Here is a 26,829-nt window from a genome sequence, read left to right as displayed (position 1 = left end):
AGTGTATTACTTAAATTTGACCATAATTATTTATTTATTTTGTCTAATATTATCTGATTATCTAATCTAACTCAACTTTTAAATTTATTTTGGATTTTTTTGAATTGGATAAAAAAACAAGTATTTTTTCTCAACCCTAATATTAATGTTGAAAATCGATTCTTTGTTTCGTGAAAACCAAATTTCGACAGTAGTTAATTTTTCCTTAAAAGAAAATAGAAAATAAAGAACAAAAAATAGCAATTTTATAATAGAAAATATAAGTTTGATTTTAGAATTTTGAAAAAAAAATAGATATAATGGTTCATAGTGTAAAAATGATATTTTTGTGTTTAATTAGCACACTTATACTGTCTCAGAATTTTTAGGTTTTAAAAGTTGTTCCATTCTATTTATTTTTATCAAAATAATGTACGCTTACTCATGTTTATGTATAGGTATGTTTTTTTCAACTTTAATAGATTTCTATGGAAAAAAAATGGTATATTTTGTTTCATTTTTGGGATTTTTGACACATTTTTAATGTCTTAGAATTATTTTTTATCCGTAAAAAAATAATGAAAAATGTGTATGTGTCTAAAAGTTTTCTAATTATCTTACAAAACTAACTTTTATTCACACTTAAATTATTTTTCTCTCATTTCAAAATAAATAAAATTCAATCTCAACATTTTATTTCTTATTTTTTATTTTTACTTTCTTAAAAAGTAGATAAAAAATAAAGGTTAAATTCCGAGCAGAATTTTGGAATTGGAAATAATAAGTACAGCTAAGAATTTCACTATTCAAAAACTGAATTCTAAACAATTTTATAAAAAAATTGAAATTGAATCTACATGGGAATTACAAAATAAGATAGATATAATTGGGGAAAAAAATTAGTTTTATCTAAATTAATGTTGATGGCTTCTACAGAAAGAAAATAACATGGGAGATTTGTAGGTAAAAAGTCATAAATAACTCATACAATAAACATAATATCACTTTTAGTATAAAATTGAATTTGTGATCTTTCTTATATATATATATATATATATAGTCATCTAACTCAATATATAAGACGTCTTACTCCCATCCTTAAATTTCTCATTAATATAAAAATTGAAAAGGATGCATAAAGACAAAAATATAATTTACATCACGAAACTCCCTACTCCAATCCTTGAATTTCTGACTAATATGTTAGAAAAATGCGTAAAGACAAAAATATAATTTACCTAACGTGTTCCCGAGGTGGGTTTCAAAGAAACTATTAAGTGCAAAAAGAAATTACAAAAGAAAAAAAGAAAAAGAGAAAGAAATGAGATAGGAGAGTGGTAGTATCGTGAGTGACAGTGGTAAGTGGCGCAGAATATCACGTTGAGTCTGGGCAAAGAGTGAAGAAAACAAGAAGAATGGAATTACTTCCCGCCGCTGTACCTCCGATCTCGAAGAAACAAGGCTTCAGATCGCTTAAGCTTGTCAACGCCGACATGGAGCAGCTTCTCTCCGACCAACCCGTTGGCGTCGACTACGGCACCCTCGACAATGGCCTTCGCTACTACGTTCGTTGCAATTCCAAGCCTCGCATGAGAGCCGCTCTCGCTCTCGCCGTCAGGGCTGGGTAACCGATAACCTAACCTAACCTAATTCTCCATTCGTATATCCCATGTATTATGAATCATTCAATGCTGAATTGCTGATTGTGAAATCGGTTACGGCAGATCAATTCTCGAAGAGGAGGATGAACGCGGAGTTGCTCACATTGTTGAACACCTCGCGTTCAGTGCCACCAAGAAATACACCAATCACGACATCGTCAAATTTCTCGAGAGTATTGGAGCCGAATTCGGAGCCTGTCAGAACGCCGTGACCTCTGCGGACGACACGGTTTACGAGCTATTGGTTCCGGTCGACAAGCCGGAACTGTTGTCTCAGGCCATTTCGGTCTTGGCGGAGTTCAGTTCAGAGGTCTCAATCAGAATTGTGTTATGCTCTGTTTGGATGACTCTGTTTTGTTGTTCTATTTTTTTGTAATTGGATTGTTCTGTGTTTGTAGATTCGAGTTTCGAAGGATGACTTGGCGAAAGAGAGAGGAGCTGTCATGGAAGAGTACAGAGGAAGCAGAAATGCCACGGGGCGGCTGCAGGATGCTCATTGGATGTTGATGATGGAAGGTTCAAAGGTGCCTGTATTCAACACTTGCTTCTTGCTATTTTATTAGCCATTGTTGATTAAAATGGTTAGAACATGTGATTGCAGTTTGGGAAATTGTTTTATATCGATTGGTGTTATTTCATGAAGTGTTGAATGGATTGCAGTATGCTGAACGTTTGCCAATTGGCCTAGAGAAAGTGATTCGGACGGTTTCTTCAGAGACTGTGAAGCATTTTTACAAGAAGTGGTACCATTTATGCAATATGGCAGTGATCGCAGTTGGAGATTTTTCTGATACGCAGGTGCTTTATTTATTCACATCTGATTTTTGTTTGGTTAAGTAACTGTGCTGATTAGTGATTTCCTTAATCGCTCACACACATTTGCAGGATGTAGTTGAGTTAATAAAGACTCATTTTGGACAGAAAATTCCAGATCCTGATCCTCCACTTATACCAACATTCCAGGTTCCATCACATGATGAGCCACGATTTTCGTGTTTTATTGAATCCGAAGCTGCTGGGGTAAGTAGGTAACGAACCATTAACTTTTAATTCAAGTTCCAGGATTTTTTGTTAGTGATTTTATCTTGCTTCGAAATTAACACTTTAATATGGGCTTTCCTAATAACAGTCTGCAGTGATGATTAGCTATAAGACGCCAGTGGATGAGCTTAAGACAGTGAAAGACTACCGTAATTTACTTGCAGAATCCATGTTCCTCTATGCTTTAAACCAGAGGTTCTTTAAAATAGCTCGTAGAAATGATCCACCTTATTTCTCCTGTTCTGCTGCTGCTGATGTTTTAGTCCGCCCATTAAAGGCCAATATAATGACTTCCTCTTGTAAAAGAAAAGGAACCATTGAAGCCCTGGAATCCATGTTAATAGAGGTGCCTTTCATCTTGACCTGAGTTGTATTTTCTTCATCTTTCTGTCTTTCATTTTTTTCTTCCAGTTCCCTTCTTTTGTCCCCTTTTATTTTGATATTTATGACAGCTATATTTCAGGTTGCGAGGGTAAGACTTCATGGCTTTTCAGATCGTGAAATATCTGTAGTCCGTGCACTACTGATGTCAGAGATTGAATCTGCGTATTTGGAGCGAGATCAAATTCAATCTACCAGCTTGAGAGATGAATATTTACAAGTATATATATTTTTTGCATTAAAATGTCTCATAACAAACTATAGGTGGCTTTGGAGATAATCTTCTCTTTGTTCATGCAGCATTTTCTCCACGCTGAACCTGTTGTTGGGATTGAGTATGAGGCTCAACTCCAAAAGACTCTTCTACCACGTGAGTTGATTATCTTCTACTTTTTGTTTTTTTTCTTTTGACATCAAATTTCTGTACAATCAAAGCTTGTGAAGCCTTGTAATTGATGTTGTGTTATTTATACCCATCAGATATATCAACATCAGAAATCTCTAAGTGTTCTGAGAAATTAAGGACATCATGTAGCTGTGTCATAAAGACTATTGAGCCCCAGCCATTTGCTGTGCTTGATGATCTGAAAAATGTTGTTAAGAAAGTTAATCTTATGGAGGAAGAAGGGAGAATCTCTTATTGGGATGATGAACATGTTCCAGAAGAAATTGTCTCTACAAAGCCAAATATGGGGTGAGTTTGATTCAACCATGAAGTCGTTCTCTATTTTGTGCGTTGCATTTTCATTTGCCAATATAGTTCTTTATTTTCTGATTTCTGGCCCGCCTGTATAATCTCTTGTGAATGTATCCTTGGAATCATTGTTGTTAATCCATAGAATCAAGTCTCAGCACTGCTGTTATTAAGTACCTCCTTGGTAGCTTGTTTTAGGTAGACGTTGCATCTTTATCCTATTATGAAAGAGTGGTTGACAATGACATGTTTCTTCCTATGAGAACATTTGCAGTTTTATTCGTCATCAAAAGATCATACAAATTTGTAAAACATTAAGGTTTGACGGTTCTTTTTTAATTCATATTACTTGGATCTATTAAGAGAAAATAAAGTAAATTCCTTTCCTTGATAAGTGTCATGGTTATGTGGCATACTTTTACTTCATTTTATCCTACCTGCCCATGTGTTATAATAACAAGAATTCCAAATTTCAGAATGGTTAAAAATAATGGTTTTCCGTGTAGGGCTCTGTTTTTTTTTATTATTTTAGATCTTATTGTTTACTTTGCGACTATAACCATGTTTCATTAAAATCTTGATTTTTTCTAAGCTGTGATAGCCAATATTATCTGTTTAATCAGCTGCTACTATTTATGTAAGCAGGGTTTTGTATACTAGTTATTAACCTATCATATGTATACAGTTTCTGTCATTATATAGCTTTTGAAATGTGACTTCTTCTGTATAACGATTATTATGACTGTTCTGGTTTTTCTTCTAGTTAAATTGTGTTTAGGAAATCACATTCGAAATCTTGATCCCTCCCCTGTCTTCAAATTAGGCATGTTGTGCAGGAATTGGAATATTCAAATATTGGAGCTACTGAACTGGTACTGTCAAATGGCATGCGGATCTGTTACAAGCGCACAGACTTTCTTGATGACCAGGTTCCAATTCTCTTAGGCATTGCTTATCAGATTTTTCATGGTTCATAATTCATACCTATTCCTTGAATAGACATTGACCTACTTCTGTATCAATCTGGTTACATTATCGATGGACAGCTTTGCTTCAAATTTTGTTAAATTATATTACATGACCCTAATAGAGTATAATTATGATATTTAAACCTAGGGTTTTCATCTACAGATGTAATTAAACACATAAAAAAATTCCAACGCAAAATGCCCAAAACAAATAATTGATTTTTTGAAGTGTCTTATGCTGCATGTAGTCCAAGAGATTTAAGTTTCCTGCCTTTTACTAATTCAAAATTTAAATTAGCATACGCATGCACTTATTAGGCATCAGCTAACGGTGAATTTAGAATTTTAGCATTAATAATTATCTGTTCTAATCTATAGATGTGTTTTAACAGGTTATCTTCACTGGGTATTCATATGGGGGTTTATCTGAACTCCCAGAGAGTGAGTACTTCTCTTGTTCGATGGGACCAACTATTGCTGGGGAAATTGGTGTTTTTGGTTATAGACCATCTGTCCTAATGGATATGCTTGCTGGCAAGAGAGCTGAAGTTGGTACCAAGATTGGTGCATATATGAGAACTTTTTATGGTGATTGTTCACCTTCAGACCTAGAAACTGCTTTGCAGGTATCTTTGATATAATTAACAAAAAATTCTTTTCTTTTCTTGATTTGATGGCAATTTAAAGTCGTAGGATGTAGTTGCTCAAAAAAATGCAAGCACATAAAAAACAATTATTAGATCATACTACATCCACCTGTTTATGTTTTAAAGCTGGAAGCAAGTAATTGTATTTTAACTTAGTATCTAGTAATAATCTTGTTCTTAATTCCTGATAATATTTCTCTTTTTTTTTTCATCCATTTATTGTATGGACTGGACATCATGTATATATATTTTTGGATTTAACTTCAATATCAATACCTTTTTTTCAAGTTATGAAATTTTTTTTTCTCATTTTTTTATTTTATGATATGCCCTAATGCCATGTGATTCCAGCTAACTTCTATTTTTACTAAAAGGCTTTTCTGCTTTTGATTCTGTTGGTAGTAATAGAATTTGCTGAGATACTGTAAAGATATTTGGTAAATTAGAGAAATATAAGATTTTTACTTTCACCTGTGGATACCTGTATAAAAATCTAAGTACGACCTACCCACAATGTGTTGCCCACTGCCCACTGAGTATCTACGGGTGTGAATGTGCTTTTTTTGCCATTCCTAGTTAGTGCTAATCAATTCATTAACAGGGGAGAGTGATGATGGAAGATGCATTAATTAGAAGAACTTTTTCAAAAGAAGAACCCTAGGAGGAGAATTCTTTTTCCCTTTTCTAATAATTCAGTCAAGAAATGCAAGAGTTCGTTCACTTTGAGAAAATACTTTCAATTTTTATTTTTGTTTTTACTTTTAATTACAAACTCCATTCTTTGTTTTCAGTTTTAATTACAAAACTGAAACCTTATTTTCAGTTTGTTTCATGGTTTTAAAAAGTTGTATGGGAAATAGTGAAAACAAAGCTTTGAAAACAGCAAATTGATTTACAAAATTCGATGGTTTGTTATTAAAAGTGAAAAAGTAAAATGTAATAAGTAAACAGGCCTTAATTGTTCTTTTCTTTTCTATTCTGTATTACTAACTCATACACCAATTCCACTATTATATGTTAGGCTACTCTTCTTTCTACCTATTCTGATGACATTTGTTTATTTCTTACATACTCCAGCTGGTCTATCAGCTGTTTACAACAAATTTAACACCAGGTGAAGAAGATGTCAAAATAGTTATGCAGATGGCTGAAGAAGCAGTATCTGCTCAAGATAGGGATCCATATACTGCTTTTACAAACCGTGTAAAAGAGCTTAACTATGGCAACTCTTTCTTTTTCCGGGTATAGCTACTTTCTGATATCAATTAAACCATTGACTGAATGATCTACTTTTGACTTTCAGCATATTCGTTGTTTTGCAGCCTATTAGAAAAAGTGACCTACAGAAGGTTGATCCACGGAAAGCTTGTGAATTCTTCAGTACATGTTTCAAAGATCCATCAACTTTTACTGTTGTGATTGTTGGAAATATTGATCCTGCTATTGCAATGCCCTTGATATTGCAGTACCTAGTGAGTACGAATCCATTAAACAAAAGCCAGGAGACCTTTTGAACTATTCTATACCAATTGATTTCTTTCCTTGCAGGGTGGGATACCAAAACCTCCTGAACCTATTATGCATTTTAACCGTGATGAACTGAAAGGATTGCCTTTCAATTTTCCAACAGAAATCCATAGGTATGTCAGCGCACTGCATTCACAAACAAAAGGTGTTATGATAATTGTTGTGTGCGTTGTACTACCAGGAAAAGATGTGCATGTTTTGTTAAGCTCTCAAATGAACTGTATGGCTTTTCAAATGAGGAAAAGATTATGCTTAGGCATCATCTCTAGGAAAGATTGTTCTCTTGCTGCCCTATTGCATCTTTTTGACAATCTGGATGTTACAAACATCTTTCCACATTATCAATTGTGTATGGATGCCCGAAATACTTTTGAAGGATTCAGTGGATGCATTTTCTAAATAAACCACACTTTGCTTGTAGAGAAGTGGTTCGGAGTCCCATGGTAGAAGCACAGTGTTTGGTGCAGATATGCTTTCCTGTAGAGCTGAGGAATGGGACCATGGTGTGTGTTCTTTTTCCCCCTAGTTTCTGAATTTATGTAATTATATAAAATTATAAATTGAACTAACAAGGAATAGTGGTCGATAACTAAGTTCCTTATGCATGTTGACTTTGTTAGGAGAGGTAAGACCCACTTTGGTAATTTCTACATTTCAGGAGATTAATCTCATGGTTTCTTGAGCAAAAAAAATTCAGATATTAAAACCTGTGTTAACTAAATATTATAAATAACATGATAATCTGTGTTTCGACCTGCATGGGTTTTGGGGGACTTGATTTGGCAGGTGGAGGAGATTCATTTTGTTGGGTTCTTGAGCAAGCTTCTTGAAACAAAAATAATGCAGGTTCTCCGTTTCAAGCATGGCCAGGTTTATGTGTTACTATCTTTTCCTTCAGTTGTCATATATGGTATTCTACTATTTCTAAGACTTTGCCTCCCTCCACCAGATATACTCTGTAGGTGTTTCAGTATTTCTTGGTGGTAATAAACCCTCAAGAATAGGTGATGTTCGTGGAGACGTAAGCATAAATTTTTCTTGTGATCCAGACATATCTTCCAAGCTGGCAAGTCTCCTTCATATGTAAAATAAGTGAACTTCTCAATATATTACTTGGTGAGAATACTGTCTTATAAAATCATTTACAGGTAGATATTGCTTTGGATGAAATGTTACGTCTTCAAGAGGAAGGGCCTTCAGGACAGGACGTTTCAACCATACTTGAAATTGAGCAACGAGCTCATGAGAATGGACTGCAGGTTAATTCGATCTTGAAGTTTGTCTTATTAGCATTGTAGTCTTTACAACTCAGTCACAATTGAACAAAATTATAAACACCTGACACGAATTCTTATAAGCTCATATCTTTTATCCACAAAAGCGTTCTGAATCGGGGATGAATATTTTCTTTTTACTTACTGGAACACGTCTTTCAGGAAAATTATTACTGGCTGGATAGGATTTTGCATAGCTATCAATCAAGAGTCTATGCGGGTGATGTTGGCATTTCTTTTGAGGTGAGTGACTATTGCAATGTCATGAAATGCCATGTGTCACGAGGATTGCTATTTGCATTTGGTTTTCCTCAGATTATCAGAAAGGAATTAATCATAACTTCCAGTTCTAGTTCTGTTACTTTATGACCAGTGTTGAGTTTGGAATGAAGTTTAGCACAAGAATATATGAAAATATCTCTCTTTTAATTGATTTTGATTATGACAAATGACTGCAACATTGAGATGTTCCTTGCAAGTTATTATGATCTAGACGTAAATAATCATTATTTTCTCCCCTTTTCATAATCTTGTTATAAATTAAAATTATGTTATGGATCCTGACCTGACATAAGCTGCGTTTCTTTAAATTAGATGATGGTCTGCTTTTTTATTATTATTAGATGATGATTGTATAGGTTACGGTCATATTTGCTCATTTTCATATACGTGAAATCTCACTAGTCGTGCAATTATCTCTGCTGCAGGTTCAAGATGAAGGGCGATCAAAAGTTAGATCATCCCTTACACCATCAACTGCACAATTGGCACTTAAAAGAATATTACCTTTTCCTTGCAAAAACAAGTATACTGTTGTGATCCTAATGCCCAAGTCTTCTCCCTTTAAATTACTGAAATCAGTATTCCAATCTGCTCGAACTAACTATGGCAAAGAAGCGAAGGTTAGTTACATCAGGCCTCTTGTAGGTAAATTATTATATACATGCCTGGAAGTATAGGAAACAACCATATATTACATTTTTGTGTGACAGATTTTGGCAGGAGTTGCTAGTCTTGCAGTTTTAGCATTCAGTTTGTGGAGACAAGGGCGAAGTAATAGCAGATTGCTTAGCAGAGCCGTGAATTAGAAATTTTCCAGAAATTTTCCAACTCCCGCAATTCGTTTTTTGACTTAAGGCACAAAACGTACATAACATTGTGAGAATAGGTTATGTAAATTGTTGGTTAGTGATGACTTAGGTGGCAAATTAGGTGTTTACGTAGCCCCAATGAAGGTTTGAAATGAAACATATATCTACATTGATTTGTGCTGCAGAGAAGGGTATCGAGCAGCTTTATAACAAAAGAATGGGAACTTGATGGTGAGGTGATGCGAAAATGTTTCCATGTTGGTTATTTTTCTAATCTCTCCGAAAGTACTAGTTTTGGCCGTCTGACAGTTCTAGGACAAGTCTGCAGAATAATTAAAGGGTTGCATTGCAGCTGCACCTGTATGCCTTTTAATATTATTTTTCACCTTTTTTTATAACTTTTTTAACTGTGGGGAAATAGCAGAAATATATTCTTGTTATTTTTTAGGATTATGCACTTGGTTTAGATTTTGGTAGAATTAATTATGAAAAATGTTTTAAATTCATTTAAAATATTGCTTTTTTTAAAATAATTATTATAAAAATATTTGCATTTAGAAATAATGTTTCAATAAGTTTTGAAAAATTAATCTTGTGTAGATACTAGAATAATGTAATTTTATGTTGGATATATATACATATATATATATATATATATATATATATATATATATATATATATATATATATATAATGCACGCTCGATTTTAAAGAAAAATAGTCTTATTGGAAATAGTTTTATATATAGCTTTTGAATAATTTTAATCAAAGCGATGTCTTCTCACAAAAGTATTACTTGTTATAATTATATTATCCTACAATTAATGTAAAATTAAAGTACCTAATTAAGAACTAATTAAGATATTCTTTTAAATTTAAATTTGGTTATATCTTTTAGTTATTTTCCAATTTTGTTTTTTTAATCCTATGCATTAAATCTTGTTAATAGGATCTAATTCAGTTGAGCACGGTGCATGAATTATTATAATTAAAAATTTACATAAAATGTTAAATATATTTCAACCAAATGGGTTGGGAAAAACACAGGTGTGTTTTTCTCTGCGAATACAATAAATTTACTGTGCGAATTTTATTTTTATGGATATAATCGTCCAATCCAAAACTTCAAAATCCATTTGTCAAAAATAAAATAGGTTATGTCATGATTTCTCAGAAGCCAAACAATTAGAAATTTAATTACCGTAATAAAAATAATAAAATCATATTACTTAGATTCTTGGCAATAACTTTTATTGGTAGGTGTGAGAACCTGATAATTAATACACTAACCCCTTCTCTGATCAACACTATTAATGCACCTGGACACGTCAAAATCCACTCACATTCCCACTGCATGTGTCTGCCAAGTGTCACAGTTGTAGCACTCTGAGGACGTTAGTGGAAGACAAGTGGTGTGGAGAGAATGGGAGTTAGTTCCGTGCAGGAAGGAAGTGAATTTTCAGAAAAACTCTTCCCATTCTCTCCATGCAATCACCCTCTTCCTCACGAAACTCTAGCCTTCTTCACCTCTGCATTTTCTCTGCACTCTTTCATTTTCTCTCTAAGATAACTCACTATCAATTCCTCCAATCCTATTTCAGACACCGTAGAAACCTACCCTGCACTGTGAGCATCATTTTGATCCGAACAGAAATTGAGAACTGAACTGGTAAGTTCTCGTATCTGCAACTTTGTCCATTTAGTTCATGCAAACCAAGATTTTTGGTTGCATGTGTAAGTTAGAAGTCTGATCTGTTAATGATTTTGGTGTATTAGATAAGTGGAAGTGGTTGAGTGAATTTCTGGATAGGAAGCCGTGAGTGGTCGAGATAAATTCTAAGCATTTGGAAGTGCAGTGTTAGACCAGGTAAGGGAAGCTTTAGTAATTTAATTTAATATATGTTTGATCTGTATGACAGTAATGAATTGTGATGGATGTCTGAAATGTATGCATTATGCGAATTTTGAATATGCGTGATGAAGCCGAATTGAAATGGATGTATATCAGGAATGTTGTATGAAATTATGCAGTGAATGAAATGTATGAGTTGTAATGTGATTGATTATGCATAATTTGGAATGATTTTGATCTGAACTGTATGTTGATATGATATGTTTGAAACTGGAAGATGGAAGACTCTGTATTTATGGATTGATAATAGGAATTTTGGAATGCATGAGAGTTATGTTAAAGATAAATTCTAAGTGATGAATCGTATGTAAAACTGTGAAATTCTCGTGTTTGAAAATCTGGAAAGTCTGATCTTCTCTGATTGATGGTGTACGCTCGTCATCGAACGGTCTTATACCGTTCGGTTTCACTGGACAATAACTTAGAGTAATAATTCTTTCATTTGGAGAGGATTTGGATCGAGAACGAGCGTTATTTGTGTGCAGAGTTAGGTTTGAGCGTTCGGCTCAACTTAGCGTGTCCAACCATTTAAAAATTAAATTGAAGGGTATTAGTACGCTCGGTTTTGTCCACCAGCGTTCGTCATAAGTGGCGCTTAGTATTATATTGAGCGTTCGCCCAAAGGAACTCTCGATCTTAGATTGAGCGTTCGTTCCAGTTAGCGTTCGGTCTGATACTGAACGTTCGTTTACATGCGCGTTCGTTCCCATGAGCGTTCGTTCTATTTGGTGCTCGGTCATTGACTGGCGTTCGTCCTAAGCAGTGTTCGGTTTTATAACTGAACGCTCGTCCTATCCTGGATTCGTGAGCGAACGTATATGGTGTTCGTCCAAATTCTTATTTAACGTTCGGTTTTTTTTCAATGACAGTGTTCATATCTGAATTTCTTTCATATTCTGGTTATCTATTGAAATATATCTAAATTATACTTATCCTTTTTATTCAATCTCCAGTATTATACTTAGAATTATTCTAAGTATTATTCAGATCTTCTTGATTCAATCTCAAATAAATTTCTTAAGTGTTCTTAACTCACGTAAATGGATACAGATGCGTTTCTTTTGTTCAGAAACGAGGCTACAGTACACTGAAATACAGTCTTCTTGATCTATTAAAGAGTAACTTGTATTTTCAATTAAGAGAGTGGAACACAGAATGAAAATTTGTATAAGAGAAATGGTTATTATGTGCGAATGGTAAATTGGAATGAACTCTATTGGATTGGATTGTGAATGAGCGTTTCAAGGAGAAACGTCTCCATGATGTGAATATGATGAGTAGTGTAGTATGACCATGGTAAAGCTGCTGATGGCTGTTCATCCTGATATTCCGTGAGTGCTCATCCTCATGTAGAGGGGAGTAGGTCATGTGTGGGAATGGCAGGAGGCCCTAGTCCTATTGAGTACTTTGGACTGATAGGGTTAACCTCGGGTGGCAGCTGATGGATGTTCCAGTTACTACACCACCCGGGTGCAAGAACGCCTGTAGATACATGGCATCATACAGTCCGGACAGTCTTTAATTATGAGAATTTGAATGAGTTACTGTATGCTGGGATATGTGTTTAATATTGTATGAACTGCATGACTTATTTTATAAGTTAAATTATGTTGATTTTATTGAATTAAATTACCTAAGCTTACCCTTGCAATTTCCTTGTGTTGTCTACTGTTTTCTGTATGTCCGTCTTGTCAATGCAATGATCATCCGTTGTGGATGTGAGCAGATGGTGAGGCACCCCTTGAATCTATGCTGGAAGAAGAAAATTTGGAGGATGCCAACCTTGTAGAAGTTGAAGTTAAAGCTGAGCAGTAGAGGCTCATTCCGTATCAGTTTTAGGATTTAGTTCTGTACTGTATTTTGACAGTTCTGTATATAGTTTTGCAGAATTGTAAATACTGAACTGTTTTATATTTTGATGAGTTTCTGAACACTGTAAAGTGCTGCAAGTTCAGTTTTAAATGTTGAGCATCTGCGGTAATGTACTGTACAGTACTGTTTATTTTTTTTACGTGCTGTTTTCTTTTGGAGCAGCTTTTATTTATATTAAGACTGTACTGTAATTTCGGTAAATGTGATTAGTTCTGATTAATGGTGATTACTATTTATTGGGATGTTACATTTATTGGTATCAGAGCAGTTTTGTTCTTTTAAGGACATATAGGGTATGAGTGCACTGTGCTATTCGTTGTGTGCTTGATATGTGTTTGATGAGTTATTAATTTTTAACTCTTGAACATAGCTAACGTACGTTTTCTCTGATCCAGAAAACGAATGGCTCCTAGACTTCCTCCCCCACCTCAGCCGAATGAATCTGATGCACCAATTAGTGCCCGTGTGTTGGAGGCAGTCATAGACAGGCTTCAACAACAAAACACAACTTTGGTTGAGCAGAACGCTGCCTTGATGAGGCAAAACCAGGAAGCAATGCAAAGTTTGGAGGCTTCTCGTGTTCACTCAGAAGCAACGCAAAGACAACTAATGGACATCTTGGCAGCTGGCCGAGGCACACCAGGAGCCTCCTCCTCTAATGCTGCACCCCATGCAGAATGGAGTTTGGAAAGCTTCTTGCAGCACCATCCTGCCAAGTTCAATGGCAAAGGGCTTCCGGATGAGGCGGATCAATGGCTTAGAGATATGGAGCGGATCTATGATGCCAAAAGATGCCCAAATGAGAACCGTTTGGCATTCACAGAATACTTATTGACTGGTGAAGCTAGTCACTGGTGGACAAGTATGAAAGCTATCTTGACTGACGCGCAGAACCCCATTAATTGGGAGGTTTTTAGAGCAAAATTCTATGAAGAATACTTCCCTGACAGCGTTCGTTTTGCAAAGGAAGTTGAGTTCTTACAGCTGGTTCAAGGGGGTATGTCAGTTTCAGAATACACTAATAAATTCAAGCACCTTGTGCGGTTCAATACTATGGCAACAAGTGAAGAATGGCAATGCAGGAAGTTTGAGAACGGGTTGAGGAGTGATCTAAAAGTATTAATATCCTGTTTGTGTATCAGATCTTTCCCTGCTATGGTTGAAAGGGCAAAGGTCCTTGAGAAGAACATTGCTGAGGCCGAAAAACATAAGAAACAACAAGTGAGTAGGGGTCCGGTTTTGTCCAGAGGTACATCAAATATGAGAGGGTCCCCATATACTCGTCCAACTCAATCCTCTGGTGGATCACAAGCTTTGGTCACTGTTGGCCAATCTGGACAGCCGAGAAGCTTGACCTGTTATCAGTGTGGAGGACCACACTATCGGTGGGCGTGTCCGCAGCTGGCAGGAGGAAAATATTGTACTCGTTGCAGGCAGAGTGGGCATTTAGAGAACGAGTGCAGTATGGGAGGAAGGGCGGCAATGAGGCCGCCAAACGCTGGGAGGACCCAACAAGGGAGAGGTGGACGTGCACAAGCCACAGGGAGAGTTTATGCTATTACTGGTGCTGAAGCTGCTAGTTCAGGTACACTCATCACCAGCACTTGCATGTTATATGGAAAGCCTTGCTGTGTACTGTATGACTCGGGGGCAACTCATTCCTTCATCTCGAAGGCGTGTGTTGAGAAACTGGGAATAAAAGAGAGTGAATTACAGTTTGATCTGGTGGTGTCAACCCCAGCAGCTGGTGGGATTAAGACATCTACAGTTTGTGTAAGATGTCCTATAGAAGTTGAGGGGCGTAGATATAAGGTCAATCTTATTTGTTTACCCCTGCAAGACTTAGAAGTAATTTTGGGGATGGATTGGTTGGCTACCAATCGGATCCTCATTGATTGCGGGAAGAAGGAGTTGGTTTTTCCCAATGAAGAAGAAGAAGAATTGTCTCTCACTCTCGGTCAATTGAAGGAGGATATCATGGAGGGAGCAAGCTGTTTTCTGATAATGACGTATGAAGATAATGGGGTAGAGAGTTCGTCCAACAATGATGGCAGCAGAGGACGAACAGTAGTAGATGAGTTTCCAGATGTTTTTCCGGATGAAGTCCCTGGTCTACCTCCTATTCGTGAGGTAGAATTCACAATCGATCTGGTAACCACTGCTGCACCCATCTCGGTCCAACCTTACAGAATGGCACCAGCTGAATTAGTGGAACTCAAGAAGCAAATTGAAGAATTAATGGACAAGAGGTTCATCCGTCCAAGTGCTTCTCCTTGGGGAGCGCCTGTATTGTTGGTAAAGAAGAAGGATGGCAGCTCACGGCTATGCATTGATTATAGACAACTTAATAAGCTGACCATCAAGAACAAGTATCCTCTTCCAAGGATTGATGACCTGCTGGACCAGTTGCATGGTGCCTGTGTATTTTCTAAGATTGATTTACGTTCGGGCTATCATCAAATTAGAGTGAAAGAGGAGGACATTCAGAAGACTGCATTTCGGTCTCGTTATGGCCATTATGAGTATGTGGTGATGCCCTTTGGAGTGACAAACGCACCTGCAATCTTCATGGATTATATGAACAGAATTTTTAGACCGTACCTGGATAAGTTTGTTGTGGTATTTATTGATGACATCCTCATTTACTCCAAGAGCTTTGACGAACATGAAGAACATTTGAGGATCGTCTTGAGCGTGTTGAGGGAGAAAGAGTTGTATGCCAAACGTTCAAAGTGTGAATTTTGGATGAAGGAGATCCAATTCTTGGGGCACGTTGTTTCTGCTGGTGGTATTGCAGTGGATCCAGCCAAGGTGAAGGCAGTGCTGGATTGGGAGAGTCCACGTTCAGTCACGGAAGTTAGAAGCTTTGTGGGACTCGCGGGCTATTATAGGAGATTTATTGAAGGATTTTCCAAGATAGTAGCCCCTCTGACTTACCTCACCAGGAAGGACCAGCCGTTTGCTTGGACAGATAAATGTGAGGAGAGCTTCCAGGAATTGAAGAAGAAATTAACAAGCGCTCCTGTGTTGGTCATTCCAGATACAGCCAAACCTTTTGAAGTGTATTGTGATGCATCATATCAAGGTTTGGGCTGTGTACTGATACAGGAAAGAAAGGCAGTGGCATACGCTTCCAGGCAGTTGAAAGTTCATGAGAAGAATTACCCCACACACGACTTGGAGCTGGCGGCAGTGGTGTTTGCGTTAAAAATCTGGAGACATTATCTGTATGGTGCAACGTTTCAAGTATTTAGTGATCACAAGAGTCTCAACTACCTCTTTGATCAAAAGGAGTTGAATATGAGGCAAAGGAGGTGGCTTGAATTCTTGAAGGATTACGAATTTGAATTACTGTATCATCCTGGAAAAGCAAATGTGGTGGCTGATGCATTGAGTAGGAAAGCCGTAAGGGTCTCTGCAATGATGGTGAAGGAGATGAAATTGGTGGAAAGCTTTAGAGATCTAAGATTGCAGTTTGACTTGGGAACGGACGTTATCAGATGCTGTAATCTCAGAATTTCCAGTGATGTATTTGACCGAATCTGGAAGAAGCAACGTGAGGATGAAGAGCTGGTGAAGATATTAAGCGCGCTCGGTTTGAGTAAAGATAAGGATTTCAATGCAGGAACCGACGGCATGTTGCGTTACCGGGGAAGGACGTGTGTCCCTAATGATGGCGAGCTGAAGAGAATCATATTGGAGGAAGCACATCACAGCCGTCTTAGCATGCATCCTGGCATGACTAAGATGTATCAAGACCTCCGGAAATCATTTTGGTGGCCTGGTATGAAGAGTGACATTGCACGTTTTGTGTCCTCTTGCTTAACTTGTCAAAGAGCCAAAGCTGAACATCAAAGACCAGGAGGATTACTGCAGCCATTGGAAATTCCAGAATGGAAGTGGGACAGCATCTCTATGGATTTCGTGACTCATCTGCCACGTACAGTTCGAAACCATGATTCAATTTGGGTGATTGTGGATAGATTGACTAAGAGCGCCCATTTCCTGGCTGTTAATTTAAGGATGTCCATGACAAACTTGGCCAAGCTGTACGTCAAAGAGATTGTTCGGTTGCATGGAGTTCCCTCAAGCATTATATCAGATCGAGACACGAGATTCACATCTCGTTTTTGGCAGTCATTGCAAGGAGAATTGGGAAGCAAACTGCAAATGAGTTCTGCATATCACCCTCAGACGGATGGCCAATCTGAGCGAACCATCCAGACTCTTGAAGACTTGTTGAGGACGTGTGTTATAGATCATATGGGAGTATGGGATGAAGTACTGCCGCTTGTTGAATTCACATACAATAACAGTTATCAAGCAAGCATAGGAATGGCACCGTTTGAAGCTCTTTATGGAAGAAAGTGTAGAACTCCATTGTGTTGGTTCCAAGAAGGCGAGACTGCTTTAACCGGACCAGAATTAATCCAGCAAACAACAGAGAAAGTGAAACTGATCCAGGAGCGATTGAAGACGTCTCAAAGCAGGCAGAAATCTTATGCTGATAAGAGAAGAAGACCCTTAGAGTTTGCTGCTGGAGATCACGTTTTTCTAAGGTTGAATCCAGTCACTGGTGTGGGAAGAGTTCTTCGTCCAAAGAAGCTATCACCTAAGTACGTTGGACCTTATCAAATTCTGAAGAAGATAGGAGCAGTGGCGTATGAGCTAGCTTTACCACCTCAACTGTCCAACCTTCATCCAGTCTTTCATGTTTCTCAACTCAGAAAATATATAGCTGATCCATCACACGTACTGGAGTTAGAAGACATCCAACTTCGCCCAGACCGGACACTGGAGATGCCACCTGTTTGTGTGGAAGACAGCCGCACCAGACTCTACAAAGGAAAGGAAATTCGTCTCGTGAAAGTGGTGTGGAATGCAAATACTGGCGACTCAACATGGGAGGTTGAAGAGGCTGTGAAGGAATTGTACCCTCACCTATTTCCTGGTAAGCTTTAGAATTTTCGAGGACGAAAATTTTTGTAGTTAGGGGGAATGTGAGAACCTGATAATTAATACACTAACCCCTTCTCTGATCAACACTATTAATGCACCTGGACACGTCAAAATCCACTCACATTCCCACTGCATGTGTCTGCCAAGTGTCACAGTTGTAGCACTCTGAGGACGTTAGTGGAAGACAAGTGGTGTGGAGAGAATGGGAGTTAGTTCCGTGCAGGAAGGAAGTGAATTTTCAGAAAAACTCTTCCCATTCTCTGCATGCAATCACCCTCTTCCTCACGAAACTCTAGCCTTCTTCACCTCTGCATTTTCTCTGCACTCTTTCATTTTCTCTCTAAGATAACTCACTATCAATTCCTCCAATCCTATTTCAGACACCGTAGAAACCTACCCTGCACTGTGAGCATCATTTTGATCCGAACAGAAATTGAGAACTGAACTGGTAAGTTCTCGTATCTGCAACTTTGTCCATTTAGTTCATGCAAACCAAGATTTTTGGTTGCATGTGTAAGTTAGAAGTCTGATCTGTTAATGATTTTGGTGTATTAGATAAGTGGAAGTGGTTGAGTGAATTTCTGGATAGGAAGCCGTGAGTGGTCGAGATAAATTCTAAGCATTTGGAAGTGCAGTGTTAGACCAGGTAAGGGAAGCTTTAGTAATTTAATTTAATATATGTTTGATCTGTATGACAGTAATGAATTGTGATGGATGTCTGAAATGTATGCATTATGCGAATTTTGAATATGCGTGATGAAGCCGAATTGAAATGGATGTATATCAGGAATGTTGTATGAAATTATGCAGTGAATGAAATGTATGAGTTGTAATGTGATTGATTATGCATAATTTGGAATGATTTTGATCTGAACTGTATGTTGATATGATATGTTTGAAACTGGAAGATGGAAGACTCTGTATTTATGGATTGATAATAGGAATTTTGGAATGCATGAGAGTTATGTTAAAGATAAATTCTAAGTGATGAATCGTATGTAAAACTGTGAAATTCTCGTGTTTGAAAATCTGGAAAGTCTGATCTTCTCTGATTGATGGTGTACGCTCGTCATCGAACGGTCTTATACCGTTCGGTTTCACTGGACAATAACTTAGAGTAATAATTCTTTCATTTGGAGAGGATTTGGATCGAGAACGAGCGTTATTTGTGTGCAGAGTTAGGTTTGAGCGTTCGGCTCAACTTAGCGTGTCCAACCATTTAAAAATTAAATTGAAGGGTATTAGTACGCTCGGTTTTGTCCACCAGCGTTCGTCATAAGTGGCGCTTAGTATTATATTGAGCGTTCGCCCAAAGGAACTCTCGATCTTAGATTGAGCGTTCGTTCCAGTTAGCGTTCGGTCTGATACTGAACGTTCGTTTACATGCGCGTTCGTTCCCATGAGCGTTCGTTCTATTTGGTGCTCGGTCATTGACTGGCGTTCGTCCTAAGCAGTGTTCGGTTTTATAACTGAACGCTCGTCCTATCCTGGATTCGTGAGCGAACGTATATGGTGTTCGTCCAAATTCTTATTTAACGTTCGGTTTTTTTTCAATGACAGTGTTCATATCTGAATTTCTTTCATATTCTGGTTATCTATTGAAATATATCTAAATTATACTTATCCTTTTTATTCAATCTCCAGTATTATACTTAGAATTATTCTAAGTATTATTCAGATCTTCTTGATTCAATCTCAAATAAATTTCTTAAGTGTTCTTAACTCACGTAAATGGATACAGATGCGTTTCTTTTGTTCAGAAACGAGGCTACAGTACACTGAAATACAGTCTTCTTGATCTATTAAAGAGTAACTTGTATTTTCAATTAAGAGAGTGGAACACAGAATGAAAATTTGTATAAGAGAAATGGTTATTATGTGCGAATGGTAAATTGGAATGAACTCTATTGGATTGGATTGTGAATGAGCGTTTCAAGGAGAAACGTCTCCATGATGTGAATATGATGAGTAGTGTAGTATGACCATGGTAAAGCTGCTGATGGCTGTTCATCCTGATATTCCGTGAGTGCTCATCCTCATGTAGAGGGGAGTAGGTCATGTGTGGGAATGGCAGGAGGCCCTAGTCCTATTGAGTACTTTGGACTGATAGGGTTAACCTCGGGTGGCAGCTGATGGATGTTCCAGTTACTACACCACCCGGGTGCAAGAACGCCTGTAGATACATGGCATCATACAGTCCGGACAGTCTTTAATTATGAGAATTTGAATGAGTTACTGTATGCTGGGATATGTGTTTAATATTGTATGAACTGCATGACTTATTTTATAAGTTAAATTATGTTGATTTTATTGAATTAAATTACCTAAGCTTACCCTTGCAATTTCCTTGTGTTGTCTACTGTTTTCTGTATGTCCGTCTTGTCAATGCAATGATCATCCGTTGTGGATGTGAGCAGATGGTGAGGCACCCCTTGAATCTATGCTGGAAGAAGAAAATTTGGAGGATGCCAACCTCGTAGAAGTTGAAGTTAAAGCTGAGCAGTAGAGGCTCATTCCGTATCAGTTTTAGGATTTAGTTCTGTACTGTATTTTGACAGTTCTGTATATAGTTTTGCAGAATTGTAAATACTGAACTGTTTTATATTTTGATGAGTTTCTGAACACTGTAAAGTGCTGCAAGTTCAGTTTTAAATGTTGAGCATCTGCGGTAATGTACTGTACAGTACTGTTTATTTTTTTTACGTGCTGTTTTCTTTTGGAGCAGCTTTTATTTATATTAAGACTGTACTGTAATTTCGGTAAATGTGATTAGTTCTGATTAATGGTGATTACTATTTATTGGGATGTTACAGTAGGTCGTTTGTAAATTATTTAAAGAAATATGACCTACCTCTTTATTAAGCTTAAAAAAAGAGTTAACATATTAAACAGTTAACCATCAGTAAATTTTAAGTTATTTTATTTGTATTTAACCATTAGTCTCTCAGTAAAAAAATAAATTGAAAAAATTGAAAAAGTCTAAACAAATATACGTTTTTTGTCACTAAGAAAAAGGCTCAATGCTGAGGCCTGTAGATTGAACCCGTTATTCATAGGAGGCCCATTAGGGTTTGGATTTTATTATTGTATGTGAAATCTCAGATATTTCGCTCTTTTCTTCTGCCTCCGTTTCTTCCTCCTCTCTCAGCATCGCTGCATTTTCCAGAATCTAAAGAAAGGTATGTTGTCTTCTCTGCTCGATTTCCAGTCATAACTATTTCTATTAACGTTCAGATAGAAGCAAATCCTGAGTATATATTACATGCTTAGGTGAGTGAATAACAATGGTGGAGAAAGCCAAGGGTAGGAAAGAGGAGGTCGTCTCTCGAGAGTACACCATCAACCTCCACAAACGCTTACATGGCTGGTAATCTCCTTTTCCTCCAACTATGCAACTGTTCTGTAGAACATTTTATGTTCCCGTTCTTTCTTAAATCGATAATCAATTCATATTTTATGTATTTAATTTTTGTTTCTGATGTTTATCACAATGATAAACAGCACGTTTAAGAAGAAGGCTCCCAAAGCAATTAAGGAAATAAGGAAGTTTGCGCAGAAGGCGATGGGGACGAATGACGTGAGAGTGGATGTGAAGCTCAACAAGTATGTCTGGAGTCAGGGGATCCGGAGTGTTCCCAGGAGGATTAGGGTTCGCATTGCTCGCAAGAGGAATGATGATGAGGATGCCAAAGAAGAGCTATACTCTCTTGTTACCGTCGTCGAGATCCCCAAGGAGGAGCTTAAAGGTTTGGGCACTAAGGTTATTGATGATGAGGATTGATTATGTACTCGATATATATCTTTTGGTTATAGTTGATTTTGCGGATTTTATATTTATCTTTTAATTTGTTGAGACGTTGAGAATATGTAGTCTGATAATATTGACTTTCTGCCTCAGTTTTGATTGCCTTAGAAAAATGAAACATATTTGAGTTTAGACACACTTTTTCCCTTTATATTGGTTGCTAACAGGATAGTGAAGGGAATAATTTCTGTTGGATGTAACAACATTTGGAAAAGGGTAGCTTGAACCTTTGTGTTAATACATCTAGAAACAGCTGGACTGAGTCTTACTATGGAAAAATTAGCATTTTAGAGTGCTATTGAGCTTGATGAGAAGCTAAAATTGGTGCGATCGGGTTTTGGATCATGGATTTTGGAGTTTCGTTTGAATTCCTCGTAATACCACATTGATGTGGATGAATGCAAAGATAGCTGGTTCTTGTTGTTTCAAACCCATCCTATCTCCCCCAAAACATTGTTGACTAGTGCATAACATGGTTCTGTCCAAAAAAACTGGGCTAAATTGAACCGATTATAAGGGTCTATGGAAATAGTTCGGTTTGAACTGAACTGGTTTTCTAAGATGGTTTAGTTTAAATCGAACGGGACACCGAAGAGGATCAGTTAAACTGAATCGGATTGTGAAGTCCTTTGTATAGTGGTTTGGTTTGAGCCAAGCTGTTTTACAGTTTCGGATGGAGTGGAACTTTTAATTAACCAGTTTAGTTCGATCCCAATTGTTTTATAACCGGCTCGGTACAAATCGTTTGACTTTTTTTTTGGGTCTAGTTTGGTATGCTAATCTGCGTTTTGGAAATAGTATGGATCCAATGTGTGGACATTGTACTGTCTTTTGTAATGAAGCTAACAGTGCCTTTCATATTCTTATTCTATAAATGTGAAATATTTAAATAAACTAAACTCAAATAAATGATACATTAATAATTAGAATTAATAGTTATTGACATTGTCGTCAATTTAAGTCTTAAAAATTATATTTTTTGTCAGTACTTCTCATATAATCATTCCTAAGTATTATCATTGAACTCCCTAACTATTATAATGGAATATTTTGAGGTATTTCAATTAGACATTCTTATACTTAATTTTAAACTACAAATAGATTAGAGCGTAAAAAGATAAATATCATATTTATAAATTGTTTACTTTTTATTATTTGAAAAAATTTAGATTGCGTTAAACATTTTGTAAAAGTAAATTTAATCTTTAAATTGCTTAAAATATATAGCATTAAATGCATTGGGAAAACAAATTTGTAATGTTCGTGGAGATTAAATTGACTTATTAATGTATCAAATGTATGTGTAAAATATATCAATATTTTATAAGAAAATAATTGTAAAGTTTGCCGCAGTAAAAATATTTTGAAATTTTAATGTAACTATAGGAAAAAATATATTTATTATTATGTTGTTTCTATTTCTTAAATATTTTATATATTTTTATATCATAATGTCATCTTATTAATTCAGGTGTTAATGTTTCATTTTTAACAGTTTCGATCAAATATACATTAAAACTGGCGAAAACAACACACAATATTTAATATAAAATGTTAAATTTTAAACATGTCATTTTAAAAGAAAATATTAAATACTAGAAAAATATCAAAAACTTGAAATTTATTTAAACCTTATGCAATTTTTGCGGTGATTAAATTGATTCTTGATTTTTAACTTTCCCACAAACAACACTGGTAATTACATATACATTAGTATTTATAAATTAAATCTTTACTCAAAGGAAGAATGAGAAAAAATAGCTTTGTATAATGAATACATTGCAGATGGTTTAAACTTTTAATTAGATATGTTTATGTTTTATTTAAACTTTTATGCTCTCTATTTTTCCCTTATTTTATTTGAAAAAAAAAATACATGGAAGCTTCATTTTCTCCTAGTATAATTTATAAAATAGTAACTGTCTTTGATTTTTTTTTTTTAATAGTTAATCATAGAATAGATTGACGAATAGATATAACGAAATACTTAACCATTAGAACAAGATTTTCCAAGAACCGTTTCAAATCTGCGACGAGAGAAAGGAATCGGTAAATTAGAACAATGAAGAAGCTCGCAAGGAAATTTCGCCATTCGGAAGACGGAAACCTCTCTCTTCCGGTGCACGACGGAGACTCTCGTCCCTTAGAATCTCATGGTACGATCTTCCTCGACTATTTCCGATTGCGGAAAAATTAAAATTATAAACATTTCATTTTTGTTTTATAAATTCGAATTGGGTCATCTAATTAATGAAGACTTAGATTTTGATGCGCAGAGCAGGAAGAGTTAGTTCGTTCTCTTGAAAGAAGTCAAGCTGAGCAGAGTCGCTTATGGAGGGTACATGCACAACACAATGTTACCTTTCTTTCTTGTTAAACACAATTTGATTGACTTCTTAAACATATTGGACTCCTGCTAACCTGGTTTTCTTTTTTACTATATAGATGGTATTCGCAACTTTGTTCTTCTGTTACATCGTGTTTCTTTTGTACTCCATCTTCCACCAGGCTTTAACACCATGGGAACTGGTATTTTCAAGACTTTTTGCTATATTTTACACCGAAAATTTCAAATGTGTTAATTACTGTCTTCTGGAAGAATCGTTGAAATTAGAAACGGAGACTATATACCGAAGGAGGTCTATTTATCTCGTATCTCTCTAGGTTGCTTGTGATTTGAGCATTTCTTTTTTATTTTTTTAACTGGAATGCTGGTCTTATGGGATTTGATAAGCATTTTTTTTCTATTTAATTCATGTCTCATGTATTTTTGGAGATACATTGTTTGGCTGTGCTTTTGATGACATGTTCAGTCAGAAGTGGATTCTTCGGTTGGATAAACTCTGTAAACTTGTAAAGAAGAGATTAAGAAGACAAAAATGAATTAAGCCTTTCCCGTTAGTTGAAAGTAACTTGTACAACTGAGTTTTTGCAGAAGTGTACAACTTGATTTTTGAGTTATGAGAACAGTTCAATTCATTTTACCTTCTTATTTTCTTCTCCTTTTAATGTTTGTGGAAAAATTTATTCAAATTGGAGCTATGTTAAAATCTGACATAGTGGGAAGGCTCTGCATTTTACTCTTTTCCAGATTTGTAACATTGAAGCATTTTAGCTGTTTTTTTTTCAATCTCATGATAGTTGCCTTTACTGAATATGGTATGTCTTTCTTTGTTATTTGATAAATAGCGGTATCATGCGTACTTCATGGAGGAGATCTACTCATGGACTGTTATATCTGCAGGTTCACTTCTCGTATCTGAATTTCTTCTTCCTATTTTGATCAGGAACTGTTTCATTTTGTATTATTCTGTTCTATAAGGTTGTAGATTTTAGTCCCTTTGTGCCCTTATTTGCATTATCTACTTATACCGATTTGCAACGATAAAATATGATATGTTCTCCACGTATCACAAATTATGTGGATCAATCCTGTGAACTTATTTAATTGAATAACTTTTACAGACTGGGTGGCTGTTTTAGCATGCTTGTTTGCCCTCATAGGACTGCTTCATGAATCAAACCATCGCAGGAGATGGATCAAGTATTCATGGTATACTGGCGTTACCCTGGCAGTTTTCTGGTTATATTACATGTTGAGGTAAAGCTACTTGATAAGCATGATTGATGCATTTGATATATATTCCATACAGGATTCTGCATATTGTTAAATGTAGAAACTGATAAAACCATTCTAAACCAGCTCAATTAAAAATATTTAATAATAAATTATTTTAACTTTGTTCTTAACAATATAAAATATTTGGCAATTTCCTTCTATTCTACATATAAGCTTATTATTAATGAATATTTATTAATGTTATCGAAACTTTAATTCATTTATGATAAGATTTTATTTTAATTTCTATATGTATTTTAAATGTTAAGAAACAGCGAATTTATGTTTATTTTAGATTTTAACATCATAGAATTGTGATGTTATATAATATTATTTTATATATCGTTCAAGTATTATAATAGTTTTATTAACACTGGTTCGACCCTTGTTTGATGAATGTTTAACCATTAAATTTTGAATCATTAAACCCTAAACCAATACTTTAACCAGTTCAATAATCGGTTCGCTTTTAAAAACATAGGCTTTTGCTATCTATAGGTGCTTTCTCAACTCTTCCTGTTTAATAATAATTATTTTTTTGTAGGCTGCCAAAGTTTCGTTGGGATGTAATCTGGCTACCATTTGGTCCTCTTGGGTAGGCCATGCATTCCTTCTGTTTTGTTTTGTTTTGTTTTGTGAGCAATAACCTGGTTTAAGTGCATTGCTTCTTACTATATATGATCCAGAGCATCTGCACTCTGCCTCTATGTGGATCATTTACTAACGGAGTCATCAGAAGAGGTGAGAAAGCTTCGGGGGTACATGTATACCTACAAAGCAAGCTAGAAAGATATCGGTCTAGTGATGGAGATATGTGCATGAGAATCATTTTGGAGCATAATGACCAGACAAACTAAAGAATATTTTATATCTATCATATGGATTTGGCCCTAATATCCTTCTTATCAGCAACGGCATGGAACGGTGATGATTTCTTCTGTGGGTTCAGCTACTTTTTTTGTATTTCCTTTTATTGGATGAAAATCATTGGTAAGATAGGAACTTTCACCAAATTAGAGATCAGTTAATTGATAGCAGTTAAGGTGACATTTGAAGGTAATACCCTTTGTTTTTGTGAGGAGTTTTCGATCTGCTGTACTTGAGATCGGTTTAACATTTACTGCATGAATGAGTCAATGTTATTCCGTGCATATATTCATTCAATCCTTATGCCTAAAGATAACAGAAGAGTTTGGTGAAAACTCTCATATGCTTATTTCGGGAGCATGATGGTTCTAAGAGGGTGTGTAATGCCTATTTGCATATATTTACAAGAGCATTACAGATTGCAGTAAAAACTTTTTCTTTTGGAAAAATTGCATAAGACGTGTATTTTTATAGATTCGTTTTGTTACATCAGTCAGTTTCTGTTACTTGTCCCCTTTTTTTGTGGAAATGA

General features: G+C 35.9%; 4 protein-coding genes across 5 annotated transcripts; all 4 read left to right on the top strand.

Annotated features, from left to right (window-relative positions):
• The first annotated feature begins 1,228 nt into the window (after positions 1-1,228).
• LOC124822516 (Insulinase (Peptidase family M16) protein) lies at positions 1,229-9,716 on the top strand. Of its 2 annotated transcripts, none has more exons than XM_088103141.1 (21): positions 1,229-1,603; positions 1,704-1,950; positions 2,039-2,164; positions 2,301-2,438; positions 2,526-2,660; positions 2,770-3,027; positions 3,145-3,282; positions 3,363-3,432; positions 3,543-3,756; positions 4,580-4,685; positions 5,117-5,350; positions 6,449-6,613; positions 6,694-6,843; positions 6,920-7,011; positions 7,320-7,401; positions 7,685-7,768; positions 7,848-7,968; positions 8,051-8,157; positions 8,335-8,415; positions 8,880-9,074; positions 9,165-9,716. In XM_088103141.1, the coding sequence occupies exons 1-21, from the start codon at positions 1,395-1,397 to the stop codon at positions 9,258-9,260; spliced, it is 3,048 nt and encodes a 1,015-aa protein (XP_087959267.1). In that variant the 5' UTR covers positions 1,229-1,394; the 3' UTR covers positions 9,261-9,716. The 2 variants fall into 2 exon arrangements, with proteins under 2 accessions (XP_087959267.1, XP_047150484.1); XM_047294528.2 differs by having other exon boundaries at positions 1,231-1,603; positions 7,848-7,964; positions 8,047-8,157.
• Positions 9,717-13,449: 3,733 nt separating this feature from the next.
• Positions 13,450-16,202, top strand: LOC124820496 (uncharacterized). The gene is made up of 3 exons (XM_088104442.1): positions 13,450-14,632; positions 14,888-15,157; positions 16,156-16,202. The coding sequence occupies exons 1-3, from the start codon at positions 13,450-13,452 to the stop codon at positions 16,200-16,202; spliced, it is 1,500 nt and encodes a 499-aa protein (XP_087960568.1).
• A 4,831-nt stretch (positions 16,203-21,033) lies between these two features.
• Positions 21,034-21,943, top strand: LOC124842721 (large ribosomal subunit protein eL31-like). Its single transcript, XM_047319280.2, has 3 exons — positions 21,034-21,185; positions 21,277-21,373; positions 21,508-21,943. Exons 2-3 carry the CDS (start codon positions 21,291-21,293, stop codon positions 21,785-21,787), a joined length of 363 nt encoding a protein of 120 aa, XP_047175236.1. The 5' UTR covers positions 21,034-21,185; positions 21,277-21,290; the 3' UTR covers positions 21,788-21,943.
• A 1,822-nt stretch (positions 21,944-23,765) lies between these two features.
• Positions 23,766-26,646, top strand: LOC124842723 (histone-lysine N-methyltransferase). The gene is made up of 7 exons (XM_047319281.2): positions 23,766-23,967; positions 24,088-24,149; positions 24,257-24,340; positions 25,001-25,055; positions 25,277-25,412; positions 25,975-26,025; positions 26,117-26,646. The coding sequence occupies exons 1-7, from the start codon at positions 23,874-23,876 to the stop codon at positions 26,214-26,216; spliced, it is 582 nt and encodes a 193-aa protein (XP_047175237.1). The 5' UTR covers positions 23,766-23,873; the 3' UTR covers positions 26,217-26,646.
• The last annotated feature ends 183 nt before the right edge of the window (positions 26,647-26,829 follow it).

Source organism: Vigna umbellata, chromosome 1 (genome assembly GCF_029865625.1).
Source record: "Vigna umbellata cultivar VRB3 chromosome 1, Vumbellata_1.0, whole genome shotgun sequence".
NCBI lineage: Eukaryota > Viridiplantae > Streptophyta > Magnoliopsida > Fabales > Fabaceae > Vigna > Vigna umbellata.
The sequence above is the reverse complement of the archived record's forward strand: the minus strand, read 5'-3'. Positions and strand labels throughout refer to the sequence as shown.

Coding starts and splice junctions, on each gene's coding strand:
- LOC124822516 (XM_088103141.1), top strand. CDS start 1,395: ATGGAATTACTTCCCGCCGCTGTACCTCCGATCTCGAAGAAACAAGGC. Junction 5,351..6,448: donor ACCTAGAAACTGCTTTGCAG/GTATCTTTGATA, acceptor TACATACTCCAG/CTGGTCTATCAGCTGTTTAC. Junction 7,969..8,050: donor CATATCTTCCAAGCTGGCAA/GTCTCCTTCATA, acceptor ATTTACAGGTAG/ATATTGCTTTGGATGAAATG.
- LOC124820496 (XM_088104442.1), top strand. CDS start 13,450: ATGGCTCCTAGACTTCCTCCCCCACCTCAGCCGAATGAATCTGATGCA. Junction 14,633..14,887: donor TGCTGAAGCTGCTAGTTCAG/GTACACTCATCA, acceptor TACCCCTGCAAG/ACTTAGAAGTAATTTTGGGG. Junction 15,158..16,155: donor TTTTCCGGATGAAGTCCCTG/GTCTACCTCCTA, acceptor GTACTGATACAG/GAAAGAAAGGCAGTGGCATA.
- LOC124842721 (XM_047319280.2), top strand. CDS start 21,291: ATGGTGGAGAAAGCCAAGGGTAGGAAAGAGGAGGTCGTCTCTCGAGAG. Junction 21,374..21,507: donor CACAAACGCTTACATGGCTG/GTAATCTCCTTT, acceptor AATGATAAACAG/CACGTTTAAGAAGAAGGCTC.
- LOC124842723 (XM_047319281.2), top strand. CDS start 23,874: ATGAAGAAGCTCGCAAGGAAATTTCGCCATTCGGAAGACGGAAACCTC. Junction 24,150..24,256: donor AGCAGAGTCGCTTATGGAGG/GTACATGCACAA, acceptor TTTACTATATAG/ATGGTATTCGCAACTTTGTT. Junction 25,056..25,276: donor ATGGACTGTTATATCTGCAG/GTTCACTTCTCG, acceptor TAACTTTTACAG/ACTGGGTGGCTGTTTTAGCA.